General features: G+C 35.7%; 1 protein-coding gene across 1 annotated transcript; it reads right to left on the bottom strand.

Annotated features, from left to right (window-relative positions):
* Positions 1-1,663: 1,663 nt before the first annotated feature.
* LOC137838815 (uncharacterized mitochondrial protein AtMg00810-like) lies at positions 1,664-2,810 on the bottom strand. The gene is made up of 4 exons (XM_068648038.1): positions 2,681-2,810; positions 2,481-2,575; positions 2,045-2,428; positions 1,664-1,684 (listed from the first exon to the last, which is right to left on the bottom strand). Exons 1-4 carry the CDS (start codon positions 2,808-2,810, stop codon positions 1,664-1,666), a joined length of 630 nt encoding a protein of 209 aa, XP_068504139.1.
* Between the last annotated feature and the right edge of the window lie 15,706 nt (positions 2,811-18,516).

The following is an 18,516-nucleotide window of genomic DNA, read 5'->3' on the forward strand; positions in this document are numbered from 1 at the left end:
ATTTGCTAATGAAACTTTCAAGCTTCATGCAATGTTATTTTGCACCATCAATGACTTTCTGGCATATGGTAACTTATCAGGTTATAAGGTTAAGAGTCATAAAGCATGACCAATATGTGAAGAAGAAACTGCTTCTCAACAATTGAAACAGGGAAGGAAGATAGTATATCTTCAGCATTAAATGTTTCTTAGAAGTCATCATCCTTACCGGAGGTTGAAAAAAGCCTTTAATGGACACCAAGAGGCTAGTGGTCCACCAACTCCATTAACCAGTGTTGAGGTTTACGAAAAGGTAAATAACATAGAGCACACTGTTAGAATATATGACCTTAAACGAGAGGGAGGTGAATTGTTTAAAATAGGTTTTTGAAATCTTTTTAAAGTTTCCAAAATTCTTTGTATGAATCCTGAACATAAATCAGGTTAGCCAAGAACAAAAGCAATAAAACACCAAAGCAACAAAAAAAAAATCGGTTGTTTCTGAAAAACAATCGGTTCTTTATACCAGTAAAAGTAAAAACAAAATTTAAATGAGTTTAAGGGTAAGAGAAAGATACACCAACAGTTTATACTGGTTCACTCTTAAACCAAGAGCTACATCCTGTCCCCGGAAAACCACTGGGTAATCCACTAAGTAATCAAACCAGATTACAACACACAATCCACCAAAGCAGTGACCTTGAACCCTTCAAGAAACACACTCACTTTGGCAATTCACACACCAAGAGTATTGATCTTAACCACCTCCAAAGCACACAACACTCCTTGGCAACACAACACCATAAATACAAAAGGTTCAGAAGAGATTACACTTGTTTACAGAACAATCTGAAATCAATACAAATGCAATCATATTCCACTCTCTTAGAAAACCCAAAGCTTTGATGTGAATGTTCAAATCTTGAATAAACTCTTTCACAACTGAAAAACTCAAATTTGTTTCTCTTCTTCTTGTTTGAAAACATAAACAAAGTATTTATATTTTCCAAAGATTGGTCAAAACATTTAATGAAGGATCGTATTCAGTTGGAAATCATTTAAAGCACATTCAACTACCAAAACAAAATTCTGTTAGGATTTTCAAAGAAACAATCGGTTGAAACCACTAAACAACCGATTGTTTGGCTTGGCAGTTAAGTCAATCAACTTAAACAGTTTTCAACCTTTTCAAAGACTCCTAAGAGTAAAACAACTGGTTGATTAGACAAAACAACAGGTTGTTTTTCACTTAGTTTGAAAAACACTTTATTTTGAAAGGATTTAAAACACATTAGCTTTAGATTCAACAAAGGAGTGGATTACAAATAAAACTTCCCAGATCCCTCCCAAAACACAGCAACAACACAACCTTGCATCAAACACATAGGATTTGGATTCTTCAAATCACAATTTGAATTCTTCAAAGCACTTGATCACTCTTCATCAACAATCTCCCCCTATTTAATGAAGACAAATCCTTGGTTGCTTGTGTTGGTCTTTGTTTGAATCTGAAGAAGCACCTGCAAAACAAAACTTATACAAACCAAAGCATCTTTAACAGCAGGTTAGAATAGCACATTAACTGGTTTTGTGCATAAACCTTAGAGCAGAAAAACCAGCCAAAAAACAAAGACTATATCAGATAAACAACCGGTTGTTTCCTCGATTCAATCAATTGTTTCTATCAGCAGAAGCAAAAATCAACCTTAAAAATAGAAATTAAAGAGATTTAACAGTTCGAAACAATTTATAGAGCAACACAACCAATTCTCCCCCTATTTGTCTTCACAAATAGACTTTATGCATAAAAAGCAGCTTAAGAGAGATTTTGAGAGTCAAGAATGCCTAACTCATTTCTTAAAAAGAAAAACTTATCCTTTGGCAAAGGTTTTGTGAATATATCAGCAAGTTGTAGTTTTGTTTCAATGAACTTCATCTCACAATCTCCATTGTTCACATGATCTCTTATGAAGTGATGACGAATCTCAATGTGCTTTGTTCTTGAGTGTTGAATATGATTTTTGGTGAGATTTATAGCACTTGTGTTGTCACAAAGCAAAGGAACCTTGCTAATCTTCAATCCAAAGTCTGCAAGTTGTTGTTTAAGCCAAAGAATTTGTGCACAACAACTCCCAGCAGCAATGTATTCAGCTTCTGCAGTGGAAAGAGCTACACAAGCTTGTTTCTTACTATGCCAAGAAAAGAGACTTGATCCAAGGAGATGACAAGTGTCACTTGTGCTTTTTCGGTCCAGCTTACACCCTACAAAGTCAGAATCTGAATATCCAATTAAATGTATAGGTGAGTAAGAAGGATACCATAGACCAACATTGGTAGTTCCTTTGAGATATTTGAGAATCCTTTTGGCAGCCTTGAAGTGAGATTCCTTTGGATTTTGCATGATATCTTGCACAAAGACATACGACAAACATGATATCTGGTCTACTTGCTGTGAGATAGAGTAAGGAACCAATTAAGCCTCTATATTTTGTTTGATCTACCTTTTTTCCAGTAGCATTTGCATCCATATAACAGCTTGAAGGCATAGGTGTGCTAGCTTCCTTACAATTCTCCATCTCAAATTTCTTAAGGATTTCTTTGCAATACTTTGATTAACATAAGAAAATACCATCCTTTGATTGTTTAACTTGCAGCCCAATAAAGAAGGAAAGTTCTCCTATCATGGACATTTCAAACTCACCTTGCATTGCAGCAACAAACTCCTCACACAAACTATCTTTGGTAGCACCAAAAATGATGTCATCAACATAGATCTGGACCAAAATAATTTCAGAATTTGCTTTCTTGATGAAAAGAGTTTTTTCAATCATTCCTCTTTCATAGCCATGAGATAAAAGGAAGTTGCCAAGCCTCTCCTACCACTGCCTTGAAGCTTGCTTAAGCCCATACAAAAAGCCTTTTTCAACTTAAAAACGTGATTGGGATGTTGATGATCCTCAAAAACTAGTGGTTGCTCAACATACACTTCTTCATTGATAAAACCACTGAGAAAAGCACTTTTCACATCCATTTGAAAGAGTTTGAATCCACTCATACAAGCAAAGGCCATAAGCAACCTCACAGCTTTCAACCTTGCTACAGGGGCAAAGGTTTCACCATAGTCAATTCCTTCCTCTTGATTGTAGCCTTTGGCAACTAACCTTGCCTTGTTTCTAGTAATCACACCAGCTTCATCTAACTTGTTTATGAATACCCATTTAGACCCAATGACGTTCATCTCATCTGTCTTGGGGACAAGAAACCACACATAATTTCTAGCAAACTGATTTAGCTCTTCATGCATTGCGTCCACCCATTTTTCATCATTAAGAGCTTCTTCAATAGACTTTGGTTCAACTTGAGAGACAAAAGCAGTGTGCCTGCAGAAGTTTAAGATAGAGCTACGTGTAGAAACACCCTCCTTTATTTGCCCAATGATGTTCTCCACTGATATATCCTTTGGTATTCTCCATTCTTTAGGCAACTCATCCTGCTGTAGAATTTCAACCGGTTGTTTCGATCAATCAATCGGTTGTTTTTCTGGACAACAATCCAGTTTCTGCATAATGATGTTCTGTGTCCTTTTCAGTGTTGATCTATGAGGGATTTAAGACTTTGTGATCAACTTCATCAAATATCACATGAACAGATTCTCTACAATCATGAGCCTCTTGTTGTAGACTCTATAAGCATGACTGTTTGAAGGATATCCAATGAAAATGCCTTTGTCCGCTTTTTCATCAAACTTTCCCATATTTTCTTTCCCATTATTCAGAACAAAACAGCTACATCCAAACACTCTTTGGTGACCAATGTTTGGCTTCCTTCCATTGAAGAGTTCATAGGGTGTTGTTTTCTTCAAAATTGGCCTTATTAACACTCTATTCATCACATAGCAAGAGGTGCTAACAGCATCAGCCCAAAAGTACTTGGGTAGGGAGGACTCACTTAGCATGGTTCTTGCTAATTCCTCTAGATATCTGTTCTTTCTTTCCACTACTCCATTTTGTTGAGGGGTTCTTGGTGCAGAAAAATTGTGCAAGATCCCAGTTTTCTCACAAAATTTGCTGAATTTTTCATTTTGGAATTCCCCTCCATGATCACTTCTTATTGATCCAATAATACAGTTTCTTATGTTTTGTAAGGCTCTTGCAAGCTTCTTGAAAGCCGAAAAAGCATCACTATTTGATTCCAAGAAGAGTGTCCACGTGTACCTAGAAAAATGATCCACAATAACAAGAGCATAATAGTTGCCATCAAGACTCATGCTTCTTGAAGGGCCAAACAAATCCATGTGGAGCAGCTCAAGGGGTCTTGAAGTAGAAACAACATTTTTAAGTTTGAAGGAATTTTTAACTTGTTTCCCCTTATGACATGCTTCACATATGTGGTCATTCTCAAACTTAAGCTTGGGCAACCCAATCACAAGATCTTTTGAGATTAATTTGTTTAAGTGATTCATGTGAATGTGAACAATTCTTCTATGCCATAACCAAGATTCATCATGTTTAGAAAGAAGACAACCAATAGAACAAGGAAAAGAAATATCTAAAAGATAGACATTGTTGATTCTTTTACCAATCAACATTACCTTTTTTGAGTTGAGAAGGCAGATTTCACAAGAGTTTGTCTTGAAGATGACTTGATAGCCTTTGTCACACAATTGGCTAATGATAAGCAAGTTGTGTTTTAGTCCCTCCACATATAAGACATCATGAATTGGCAAGATACTCTTGTCTCCTATAGAGCCTCTTCCAAGAATTCTTCCTTTGTTGTTGTCTTCATATGTTACATGGCCTTCTTGTTTGAAGATGATGCTCACAAACTTGGATTCATTTCCTGTCATGTGTTTTGAGTAGCCACTGTCCAGATACCACTGTTGCATGCTTCCCATCAGTTTTCCCTACAAAATTCAAGTTCAAGTGCAAAGATTTGGTCCCCTTACAAATGTGGGTCCTCTTCAATTACTTTCATCACTGGGAACTTCAGAATTTTTGGGAATCCATTTCATAAAGTCTTTAGGAACAAAATATTTCCTAATTTTACAGAATCTAACTGAGTGGCCTCTTTTCATGCAGTAAAAACACGCAACAACTGGTTGTTTCAATTTAACAACCGGTTGTTTTTCAGGCACTTTTGAAAAAAAGTTTGAAAACTTATTTTGTGGATTAAAACTCAATCTATCTTTTCCAAAAACACAATTTTTAGATGCTAAGACACTCTCAAAGTTGGATTTGCCTTTTGAAAGCTTATCCACAGTTTTCACAAGGTAGTGAATCTTCTTTTCAAGAGATTCACAATTTTCACAAACAAGAGAGTCACACTTACAAGAAGAATTTTTGTAAAGCATTTCAAGTTTTTCAAAATCTGTTTTTGAATTTTTCCAATTCTTCTTCCAGTGCTTTGACTCTGTTTTCAAGCCAGTTGTTCATACCTTTCAAACGATTGTTCAAGAGAGCCAATCGGTTAGCTTCTTCATGAGTTTCTTTAAAAGCTTGAAGCAATTGACTATAGTTTTCAACATTTAAGGAGGTACTAGAACTTACACTACTTTCACTGCTTGAATCATCTTCCTTTTTAGCCATTAGACAGAGATTTGCTTTTTCAACTTTACATGAAGATATGCTTGATGAGTCATCATTGCAAGCTTTTCTTGATTTTCCTTTCTTCTCCTCTTTGTTTAACCTTTTGGATGAGTTTCTTTTGTTGATTCTTTTCTTCAAGAATTTTCTGAGTTTCTTAAACAGCATGCTAAGCACTTTCTCTTCATTTTCATTTGTCCCTTCATGAATGACTTCTAAAGCGTCCCACATTTCTTTAGCTGATTCACAGTGCGAAATCCTGAAAAATTCATTGAACTTTACAGCAAATGTTATGATATTCTTGGCAATGCAATCAAATTTGGCCTTTTCACTTTCTTCATTAGTCTATTGGGACCAAGGTTTTCTAGCAAAAGATTCACACTTTTCAATTCTAAGAATGAAATGACCATTTTCAATTGCATCCCAAATTCCTTGATCAATAGATTCAACAAAGATTTTCATTCTAGCTTTCCAATACTTGTAATTCAAACCAGTGGTTTGTTAATTGTAGCACCCTCCTCAAAAGGTAGTTTTCCAACCATAGTAAAAAGATTTTAGGATGAAACTTGAATGTTTTTCAAGTACCAAGCTCTTGATGTCAATTGTTAGAATATATGGCCTTAAACGAGAGAGGGGGGGGGGGTGTTAAATTGTTTAAGAGAGGTTTTTGAAATCTTTTTAATGTTTAACAAAATTCTTTGTATGAATCCTGAACAGAAATTAGGTTAGCCAAGAACAAGAGCAATAAAACACCAAAGTAGTAGAAAAAAATCAGTTGTTTCTGCGAAACAATCAGTTCTTTATACCAGTAAAAGTAAAAACAAAATTTAAATGAGTTTAAGGGTAAGAGAAAGATACACCAACAGTTTATACTGGTTCACTCTTAAACCAAGAGCTACATCCAGTCCCCAGAAAACCACTGGGTAATCCACTAAGTAATCAAACCAGATTACAACACACAATCCACCAAAGTAGTGACCTTGAACCATTCAAGAAACACACTCACTTTGGCAATTCACACACCAAGAGTATTGATCTTGACCACCTCAAGAGAACACAACACTCCTTGGCAACACAACACCAGAAATACAAAAGGTTCAGAAGAGATTACACTTGTTTACAGAACAATCTGAAATCAATACAAATGCAACCAAAGCTTTGATGAGAATGTTCAAATCTTGAATCAAATCTTTCACAACTGAAAAACTTAAATTTGTTTCTCTTCTTCTTGTTTGAAAACATAAACAAACTATTTATAATTTCCAAAAATTGGTCAAAGCATTTAATGAAGGATTGTATTCAGTTGGAAATCATTTAAAGCACATGCAACCACCAAAACAAAATTATGTTAGGATTTTCAAAGAAACAATCGGTTGAAACCACGAAACAACCGATTGTTTGGTTTGGCAGTTAGGTCAACTAAACTTAAATAGTTTTCAACCTTTTCTAAAACTCCTAAGAGTAAAACAACCGGTTGATTCGACAAAACAACAGGTTGTTTTTCACTTAGTTTGGAAAACACTTTATTTTAAAAAGATTTTAAACACATTAGCTTTAGATTCAACAAAGGAGTGGATTACAAATAAAACTACCCAGATCCCTCCCAAAACACAGCAGCAACACAGTCTTGCATTAAACACATAGGATTTGGATTCTTCAAAGCACAATTTGAATTCTTTAAAGCACTTGATCACTCTTGATCAACACACACCTTCGGTGAGTAAAAAAAAAAGTCATATGTGACAAACATTTGGAAGAAGAAATCAGTCTTCTTTGATCTTCTGTACTGGTCGAGGTTAGAAGTCAGACATTGTATAGATGTAATGCATGTTGAGAAGAATGTGTGTGATAGCTTAATTGGTACACTTCTTAACATTAACGGGAAGACGAAGGATGGTCTAAATTGTTGAAGATGGATGAAGCTTGTCTCTACCTAGCCTTAGTGTGTTTGATGTAGAATTTAGCTAGTTTGCTTTGAAGGTTGTATTGTGTCTTAGATGATCTTGTACTTTAGGTTTGTGTGTATTCAAGGTTGCCTTTTGCTACATGACCCATCCTAGATGCCAAATCAAGGTAGTAAGATCAAGCACATGATGTGGTTAAATGGTTTTGGAAAAGTTTTTTAAAGTTTTCTTAAAAGGTTTGATTCAGTACAAAAATAAATTTGTTTACTTGAGAAACAATAGGTTTATTTTTGCTCTGTTGAAAGGCTTTTCGAAATTCAGTTAGGGCACTAAAGGTAAAGCTCAGTCAGTTATTTCAGTTAAGTTGAGCTGGCAGTTTTGTTAACATTTAACCTATTGTTTTTAGAATCAATCTGTTGTTTTTATAACTGCTCTGAAACTGTTCTCTATAAAATAAAATGCCCTTCTCACATGAAGTTCAGAGTAATCACAATTTTATCAGAGACAAAAACGTTTCTTGAGTGAGAAAGAGAATTGGAAAAGAATTTGCAAAGGTTTTTCTATAGGAAAATAGATGTGTGCTTGTTCTTGAAGAATCTTGTGCTGGATTAAGGTGTTGGTACTGTCTTGGAGCAAATAGAACAACTGGTTTATGTTCTTGCAACACAATTTCAGGTGTAATCTTTCCCTTATTCGTTCTTGTAATAGGTGTAAGTGTTAGTCACTCTTGATAAGATTTCTTGGAGTGCAAGGTGTGCTGAAATAGTGTTTTTCAACCTTGTTTATTGAAGTTCTTGTAGGGTTCAAGAAGTGTTGTGTATGTTGTAATTGATTGTATCTGTTTTAGTGGGTTCCACCTTGGAGTAAGGTGATTTGGACGTAGCTCTTGATGAGTGAACCAGTATAAAAATTCTCTTGTGTTTCTCTTCTCATCCCTGCACTTATTTCTGAGTTTTCACATAATCTGTCAAGAAAGGAATCTGTTCTTTTGAATCTAAATTTGTTAACTTTGGACCTGATTAAATCTGTCATTCTAGCTTGTTAATCAATCTTCTAACCATAAATCAAGTTGTTGTGTGAATCTGTAATATGGCTAAAGTGTGAATTGTTTTCCTTGACTGAACTGTGACATTCGTTCATTCTCCTAGATGCTTTGTGTTAAGTAAAATTGATTAATCTTTTGATATAATCTGCAACTTTGTAAGCTGTAAAAGTTAATCAATTTGTTTCTGCTATTCTTGCTGGTTGATCTAAACCTTGTTGATCAAGTTCTGTTTGTGCTAAAGTCATTTGTAAAAACAATCTGTTTCATTTAAAATCAATCTGTTTTTTTCATCTCTGTTACACTATAAATCAGTTTCTTTTGCGAAAATTTGATAAGCTCAATTCACCCCTCCCCTCTTGAACTTAGACACTGTTTAACTCTAACAATTGGTATCATAGAGCTGGGGCTTGTAGGTTACTCAAGTGTGGGCAAAAATGTCTGAATTCAAGATGCCTTTTGTTGAAGGAGCGTCTATCAACAGACCTCCCATGTTCGGTGGTGTTAACTATGCTTTCTGGAAAATCAGGATGAAGATTTTCATGGAGTCCATTGATATGGGTATTTGGGATGCAGTGGTCAGTGGACCTTTTATACCTATGCAGGTTGTCAAAGAAGAAACTGTGAAGAAGCCTTGGTCTGAATAGAATGAAATTGAAAGGAAGAAGGCTCAATATGACTCCTTAGCCAAGAACATCATCACCTCTGCACTGAATATGGATGAATTCTTTAGAGTGTCCCAATGCAACTCAACTAAGGAGATGTGGGAAGTGCTGGAGGTAACTCATGAAGGCACAGATGATATGAAACGAGCAAAGAAGCATTCACTCATCCAGGAATATGAACTGTTTAGAATGCAATCTGGAGAGAGCATTACAGATGTGCAGAAACGATTTACACACATTGTAAATCATCTCACAGGTCTTGGCAAAGTGTTTGACAAGGAAGAGCTCAACATAAAAGTGCTGAAATGCCTTGATAGAAGCTGGCAGCCTAAGGTAACAACAATCTCATAATCCAGAGATTTATCCAAGATGTCCACTGCTGCACTCTTTGGAAAGCTGATGGAGCATGAACTAGAGTTGAAAAGATTGAAAGAACAAGAAACTGTGGAGAAGAGAGCCAAAGGAATTGCCTTGAAAACTACCATGGAACATGATACAAGTGAGGAAGAAGAGAATCCTGAACATGATGAGACAATGAGTCTGCTCACCAAAAAATTCATTAGATTTCTTAGAAAGAAAAATCGTGACAGAACTCAACAAAGAAAGAGGTATTCTAAATCCAATGATTTAAACTCTTCTAATTACACTTGCTTTGGATGTGGTAAACCAGGTCATATAAATGTTGATTGTCCAAACAATCAAAACAAAGAAAAATCAGCAAGCAAGAAGAGTGAAAGAAGCAAAGGCAAAAGAGCATACATCTCTTGGAAAGAAAATGATGTATCCTCATCTAGTGATTCCTCAACCGAAAGTGAAGAAGCAAATCTATGCTTTATGGTGAATGATGAAGAATCTAACTCTGATTTAGTAAGTAATTTTTCCACTGATTCTGAAAATTATGATCAGCTGTTAATTGTCTTCAAGGAAACACATGACTAAGCAAACAGATTAGCTGTCATTTGCAACAAATTGAATAGAGTAAATATGGTACTTGAACCTAAGGTCAAAGCTCTTGAGGAAGAACTGCACAAAGATAAAACTGAATTGGTTAGCCTTAAATTAACATGTTTGCATGCATTAATAAAAACATGTGATAATTGCAAGAAACTGAAAAACCAGGTTGATTATTTGTTAAAAAAACACTATCAAATTTCACCAAAGGAAGAGAAAATCTTGAAACTTTATTAGGTTCACAGAATGTTGTTTTTAATAAAAATGGTCTAGGATATAATCCTGGAATGAAAAACAATGTGAAAAAGCTGTCCAGTTTTTTTGTTCCTTTCAAAACAGATTTTTCCTCTTTTAGCTGTTCAAATATAATGCATTCTGCAACTTGTTTTTATTGTATGAAGTCTGGACATATATCTAGAACATGTAAAGCTAGAATGTACCTTGTTCCTAAAGGATTGGCCAAATGGCTTCCTAAGGAAAGGTATTAATCATGCTGGACCCTAGACTAAAAGGGGTACCATATGTGCTAAATCTGTTTTGCTGAAGAATAGCAGGAAAAATCAGTGGTACCTGGACAGTGGGTGCTCGAAGCACATGACAGGTGATTTGACTCAATTCATAAGCCTAAAACTCAAAGTTGAAGGAAATGTCACATATGAAGACAACAATAGAGGAAGAATTCTTGGAAGAGGAGATGTTGGTACTAAAGACTCAACCACTATTGAGAATGTACTGTATGTTGAAGGGCTAAAGCATAGTCTTCTAAGCATTAGCCAGTTGTGTGACAAGGGATACAAGGTTAATTTCGAAGCCAACACTTGTACAATCTCAAATGAAATTTCTGGTAAGGTGCTTTTCACAGGAAAAAGGGTAAACAACATCTATCTCTTAGATATTATGAATAGTTGTTCTGAAAATGAGTGTTTGTTGTCTAAAAGTGATGAGTCCTGGCTGTGGCATAGGAGGTTAGCTCATATCCATACAAATCATTTGAATAAGCTGAAGTCTAAGGAACTTGTTTCTGGTTTACCAAACATAAAATTTCAAAATGACAGATTGTGTGATGCATGTGTAAAGGGCAAACAAATAAGAACCTCTTTTAAAACAAAGGATGTGATTTCTACAAATAAGGTTTTGGATGTTCTGCATATGGATTTGTTTGGACCTTCTAGGACTGCTAGTTTGGCTGGAAACCATTATGCTTTGGTAATTGATGATGACTTTGTTTCTTGCTTCTAAAAATGATGCATATAAAGCCTTTAAGAAACTAGCTAAGGTTCTGCATAATGAAAATGAAAATAGAATAAAACAGATTCGTAGTGATCATGGGGGAGAGTTTCAAAATGCAAAATTTGATAGGTATTGTGAAAAACATGGGATCACACATAGTTATTCTGCTCCTAGGACACCCCAACAAAATGGTGTAGTTGAAAGGAAGAATAGATCATTAGAAGAGTTAGCTAGGATCATGTTAAATGAATCTGGTTTACCTAAATATTTTTTGGCAGATGCAGTATACACTGCCTCTTATGTGCTTAACAGAACCTTGATTAGACCAATTCTTAAGAAAACTCCCTATGAATTGTATAAAGGTAGGAGCCTAGCATTAGTCATCTTAGGGTTTTTGGTTGCAAATGCTTTGTTCTAAATAATGGTAAAGATAATCTTGGGAAATTTGATCCTAAATCAGATGAAGGATTACATATTGGATATGCTATAAATGGTCATGCTTATAGAGTGTATAACAAAAGATTGCTTGCAGTAGAAGAAACTATACATGTTGTATTTGATGAAACAGATTGTACCGTGCCTAAACCTGTTCTGGATGAACCTGGTATGGATGATTTAAGAACCATTTTGCAAAAGAGTAAATCTAGTGAGTTTGATGCAACTAATCCAAATACTGTCAAAGAATCTACTGTGAATGCAGGATTGCCTGAAGAATGGAAGACTCCAAGGGATCTCACACTTGACAATGTAATTGGGAAAATTGAGAAAGGAGTCTCAACAAGGAATTCACTTAATAATTTCTGCAGAACAGTGGCCTTTGTTTCACAGATTGAGCCTAAAAGTCTGGAAGAAGCACTACAAGACAGCAATTGGATAGCAACAATGCAGGAAGAACTGAACCAGTTTGAATACAATGAAGTGTGGACCTTAGTTCCAAGAAGACATGAGATGAATATCATAGGAACCAAAGGGGTGTACAGGAACAAGATGGATGAACATGGGCCTATCACTAGAAATAAAGCAAGGTTGGTTGCTAAAGGCTATAACCAAGAAGAGGGAATAGATTTTGGTGAAACCTATGCACCAGTAGCACGTCTTGAAGCTGTCAGATTACTCTTAGAATTTTCCAGCATACAAGGATTCAAGTTGTTTCAAATGGATGTTAAGAGTGCATTCTTGAATGGTTACATTAATGAAGAGGTGTTTGTATCTCAGCCTCTAGGGTTTGAAGACTACAAAAATCCAGAACATGTGTACAAGCTCAAGAAGGCTTTATATGGATTAAAACAGGCACCTAGACAGTGGTATGAGAGGCTAAGTGAATTTATGCTCTCTCAAGGATATAATCGTGGCAATTTTGATAAAACCTTACTCATAAAGAAGAAAAGAGAAGACGTTATACTTGTGCAAGCCTATGTGGATGATATTATCTTTGGATCCACAAATGAGGAGATGTGTGAAGACTTTGTGAAAACAATGAAGAGTGAGTTTGAGATGTCAATGTTAGGGCAAATGAATTTCTTCCTTGGACTACAAGTGAAACAACTCAAGGATGGAATTTTCATAAGTTAAGAAAAGTACTGCAAGGAGCTGCTTAAGAAGTTTGATATGGATCAATGCAAAACAATCAGCACTCCTATTTCAACAAGCTGCCAGCTGGAACAAGATTGTGCAGGAAAATCAGTGGATCAATCTAAGTACAGGGGTTTAATTGGTTCTTTATTATACTTAACTGCTAGCAGGCCTGACATTATGTTTGTTGTGTGCTTATGTGCTAGATATCAATCTGATCCAAAGGAATCACATTATAATGCAGCAAAGAGAATTCTGAAATACTTGCAAGGGTCTAAGGATGTTGGACTATGGTATCCTAACAATGTTTCTTTAAATTTAACTGGTTTTTCAGATTCTGACTTTGCAGGTTGCAAGGTTGATAGAAAAAGCACAAGTGGGACTTGTCACATGCTTGGATCAAGTTTAATCTCTTGGCATTGCAAGAAACAAGCTTGTGTTGCTCTCTCTACAGCAGAGGCAGATTACATAGCTGCTGGAAGTTGTTGTGCTCAAACCTTATGACTAAGGCAGCAACTAAGTGACTTTGGGATTCTCTTAAACAAGATACCTATAAATTGTGATAACACTAGTGCTATAAATCTGTCTAAGAATCCTGTCATGCATTTAATAACTAAACATATTGAAATTAGACATCATTTTCTAAGAGAGCATATAGCTAATGGAACTTGTGATATCAAATTCATTGGCACTGAATTTCAATTGGCTGATCTTTTTACTAAACCTCTTGCTAAAGATAGGTTTTATTTTCTTCTAAATGAATTGGGTATCATTAGCTTAAATTGTCCCCTGCAGTAAAAATTTCAATCTGTTATTTCATAATTTAACGTGTTCTGTTTTTGTTTCAGAATCACAGTCGTGACTAGGAAAGAGAAATATTTACTTTTCTCTCTCTCCTTGACCATTGACTGCTTTTATGGTTATTATCCAGCAGGTTTATGACAATCATGTGTGGATATTCTAACTGATTTGATATCTTGAATGTGCAACAGATTTGATTTGCTAAGCTGAAATATGGTTCAACAAGCATCTTAGGTTTTCTACGTGAAAGATCCTACGTCAGAACATTGGTATGTCGTTTTACACGGGAAAAAACAAGGGGAGGTCATAGATGATATTGAAAATGGTGACCCCCGTTCATTCACACCAATGATAATTAATAAAGATCACGATGTACTTGATGATGTACATGCAACCCATAAAGACTGTTGGGTCTATTAGTGTCTAAGTTCAAGAGGGGAGGGGTGAATTGAGCTTATAAAATTTTCGCAAGAACACACAATTTTCAGTATATCAGAGGCAAAAGAACAGATTGTTTTTACATGAAACAAATTGATTCTTCAGAGCAGTCTAATACAATTTGAATTTGTTCAAATTAAAATTGTAATCAACAGAGGGTTATAACAGAATCAGATTAGTTGAATTTTATGAGTATGAAGAATACAGCTATGCTAAGCAATCAATCACATTCATTCAACACAAGGTTTTAATGAGAATGAACCTTTCTCAGGTTTTAATGAATAGACTATTTGTTCACAGATCAGTTAAAACATCATATACAACTGCCTTGTTTATGATCAGAGAGCTTTAACAAATCAGGAAGAACAGTTTTTATTTAAGCCCAGAATTAACAGATTCGATTTCAAAAGAACACATTTAGTTCTTGACAGAATTAAGCAAAACCAGAAATGAGTGCAGGGATGAGAGGAAAAGGGCAAGCAGGTTTTTATACTGGTTCACTCATACAGAGCTACATCCAGTTTCACCTTACCCCAAGGTGGAATCCACTAAAAACAGTACCAATCACTTACAAACACAGCAGTTCTTGAACACTACAAGAACAATACAACCAATGCTGAAAAAACCTATTTCAGCACACCATGCACTCCAAGAAACCCTATCAAGGAGTGACTAACACTTACACCTTTACAAACCAGAATAAAGGAAAGATTACACCTGAAAAGAAGATGCAAGAACTCAAAACCAGTAGTTCAATTTGCTGCAGAACTGCACCAGCACCTTCACCAAAATCAAAGGTTTCCTAGAACAAGCACACTTGAAAATCCCTTTGGAAAACCTTTCAAAAAACCTTTTAATCCTTCTTCTCACATAGAAATTGTTTGATCTCTGTCAAAACGTAATTGCTCAGCATCCTTTCATGTGAGAGAGGCTTTTCTTTATATAGAAAACAGTTTCTAACTTCTTTTCAAAAAACAGTTGAAAAGTTGTTATGAAAACAACAGATTCAGTTTTGAACTTAACAGATTTATTTTGTGAAAACTGCCAACTCAGCTAACTGAAATAACTGTCTGAGTTGTACCTTTGGTGCCCTAACTAACTTTCGAAAATCCTTTCAGCAGACCAAAGAATAAACCTGTTCTTTTACAGAGAAACAACTTTATTTTTGTTCAGTATCCTGATTTTAGGAGAAAACTCTATAAAGCTTTTGGAAAAACTTTTAACCACTTCATGTGCTTGATCTAGGCTTGGTTAGGCATCTAGGATAGATCATATAGCAAAAGGCAACCACACCCAACCACAAGCCTACATACAAGATCATCTAAACATATTACAAACTTTACAACAAACTAGCTATTTTCTACATCAAACACAAACTAACACTAGGTAGAGAAGAGGCTTCATCCATCTTCAACAATCTCCCCCTGTTTGATGGAGACAAATCCCCTTTGCACAGCATAGTTTGACGACCACAATCTGTATTAGACTAACTGCCAAAACCTGCACAGAATTTTTAGACATAAAACCAGAATTGAGTAGTTGTGAGTTTTGTGCTACCTCCATGTAGCTTGAATCAGAACATCAACTTTTATGAGCTTTCTGTGAGCTGTTCTTCTCCCCCTTTGGATTCATCAAACAGAATAAAGCATGGGATAAAAAAACATACAAGCCATTCATCACAGTTCAAACTATAAATCCAGTATTAAGTTCTATTACAAACCTCAATAAAATCAACTAAAAAACAGTGCAGAATAAAGACAAACAGATTAATGCCAAATTGTTCAACAACATATAAAAGCTAAAGACTTAGATATGGGATCACTTGTCATTGTAGTAGAGCTCAGCTAGCTGCACTTGAACTCCTTCAAGTTGGTCATCCAAGTGTTGAAACCTGGCGTAAGTCATTTCATAGTGTGCCTTCTGCTCATATGTGAGTGTGTCCAGCCTGCTTAGCACTTGTCTTTCAAACATGGACAGAGGTTCACCTCTGTACTCAGGTTCCTCATATGCAACCATTGCATTTTGACTTGTAGCAGCAACATCTTCATGTTCAGCAGAGTGCACCGGTGATTCATCCATGTGCTGCACTCCATCAGCATTATCTTCTTCATTTGCTGGATCAGCTGCTTCATTTTCAGCTCTATTTGCAGCATTCATTCTAAATACCCAGCTGTCATCCTCCTTTTGAAACCCCATCTTCAAGAGAGTAGAGTTGTCTATTTCACTAGCTGCCTTAATGGTGTCATTTCTCTCATTTGTAGTGTCAACTTCAAAATAATCAATTAGCTTTGACACAAAAATGGCATATGGAAAATGATAGTCTGGTAACCTTGTGGATTTGAGCATATGCTCCACCATTGTACTCACCCAATTTACCTTGAGTTGGTTCATGATACAGTACAACAGAATCAAATCTTCTTCATGGAGAGTGATGTAGGCTAGGAGTCTTGGAATGATTGTGAGATTTCCAGCATGGAATCTAGCTACAGGTTCAGTAGGATTCCTAACACAGCTCCTATAAAATTGCATTTTGTTGAACCCTCGAATTCCAGCAGTATTCCCTTTGCTAACCTTCATTCCAGAGTACTTGATTCCTCCCACATTGCTCCATATTTCTCTTGTAATTTTCAGCTTCACACCTTTCACATGGGAGACCAAATTTTTGCCATCTTGAACCAAGTTGTTGTAGAATACTTTCACCAAATCTGGATAGTCATTTCTAAGAAGTTCTTCAACTTTTGATGCTTGAGCAAAGTTTTTGCTTCAGTCAGATTTTCTTCCCTTAACCAAGAGAATTCCAGCACTTTGGGCGCATTGACTTGCTTTCTGCTTGTCTCATGGATGAACCTTGTCATAGCTTCAGAATCTCCAGCAAACCATTTTTCCAGAATACTTTGGTTGTTGCTGGATTGCTCTTTGGATTTCTTCTTTCTGTGTGATGAGGATGCCATGCTCAATCTGTTGTTACCTGCACCTGTTTATTAATATACAATTCCAGCTAGAAAAAAAATTCCAGTTCAGATTAACACTCAAAACAGAAACGAAACCTGTAGTGGAGCAAATGTGAACCTGGACAGCTTATAGCACAGATGAGAAGGTGTGAGAGAAAAGCTGATTTGTGCTAGGTTTATATAGAGTCTTTAAACCAAATTTTGAAAATCACAAATTTTAAAGCAAGACAATTTGATCAGATTTCAAGAATTATGGGTTTTGAAGAAAAATCAAATCTATCATATATGCTACAGATTTTATTCCTATGGTGCAGCAGGTTCAGGTGTGGATTCACGTAAGAATATATTGGAACCAGATTTTGGCAAATCAAATCTGTTGCACCTACACAATATCCAATCAGTTAGGATACCCACACATTAATTGGCATAGACCTGCTGGTTAATAACCCTAAAAGCAGTCAAAGATAAAGTGAGAGAGAAAAAAAGTAAATCTTTCTCTTTCCTAGTCACAGCTGTGATTCTGAAATAGGGAACAAAACATGTTAAAATATAAAGCAACAGATTGAAATTTCTACTGCAGAGCACAATTTAAGCTAATGATACCCAATTCATTTAGAAGAAAATAAAACCTATCTTTAGCAAGTGGTTTAGTGAATAGATCAGCTAATTGAAATTCATTACCAATGAATTTTATATCACAAGTTCCATTAGCTATATGTTCTCTTAGAAAGTGATGTCTAATTTCAATATGTTTAGTCCTTGAGTGCATGACAAGATTCTTAGACAGATTTATGGCACTAGTATTATCACAATTTATAGGTATCTTGTTTAGCAAAATTCCAAAATCACTTAGTTGCTGCCTTAGCCATAAGGTTTGAGCACAACAACTTCCAACAGCTATGTATTCTGCCTTTGCTGTAGAGAGAGCAACACAAGCTTGTTTCTTGCAATGCCAAGAGATTAGGCTTGATCCAAGCATGTGACAAGTCCCACTTGTGCTTTTTCTGTCAACCTTGCAACCTGCAAAGTCAGAGTCTGAAAAACCAGTTAAATTTAAAGATACATTGTTAGGATACCATAATCCAACATCCTTAGATCCTTGCAAGTATTTCAGAATTCTCTTTGTTACATTGTAGTGTGATTCCTTTGGAGCAGATTGATATCTAGCACATAAGCACACAACAAAAATAATGTCAGGCCTGCTGGCAGTTAAGTATAATAAGGAACCAATTAAACCCCTATACTTGGTTTGATCCACTGATTTTCCTGCAGAATCTTGATCTAGCTGGCAGCTTGTTGAAATAGGAGTGTTGATTGCTTTGCATTGATCCATATCAAACCTCTTAAGCAGCTCCTTGCAGTATTTTTCTTGACTTGTGAAAATTCCATTCTTGAGTTGTT

The sequence above is a fragment of the Phaseolus vulgaris genome, chromosome 4 (assembly GCF_000499845.2).
Source record: "Phaseolus vulgaris cultivar G19833 chromosome 4, P. vulgaris v2.0, whole genome shotgun sequence".
In the NCBI taxonomy this organism is placed as follows: Eukaryota; Viridiplantae; Streptophyta; class Magnoliopsida; order Fabales; family Fabaceae; genus Phaseolus; species Phaseolus vulgaris.

Coding starts and splice junctions, on each gene's coding strand:
- LOC137838815 (XM_068648038.1), bottom strand. CDS start 2,810: ATGATTGAAAAAACTCTTTTCATCAAGAAAGCAAATTCTGAAATTATT. Junction 2,576..2,680: donor GTTTGTTGCTGCAATGCAAG/GTGAGTTTGAAA, acceptor AGTATTGCAAAG/AAATCCTTAAGAAATTTGAG. Junction 2,429..2,480: donor CAAATGCTACTGGAAAAAAG/GTAGATCAAACA, acceptor TCTATCTCACAG/CAAGTAGACCAGATATCATG.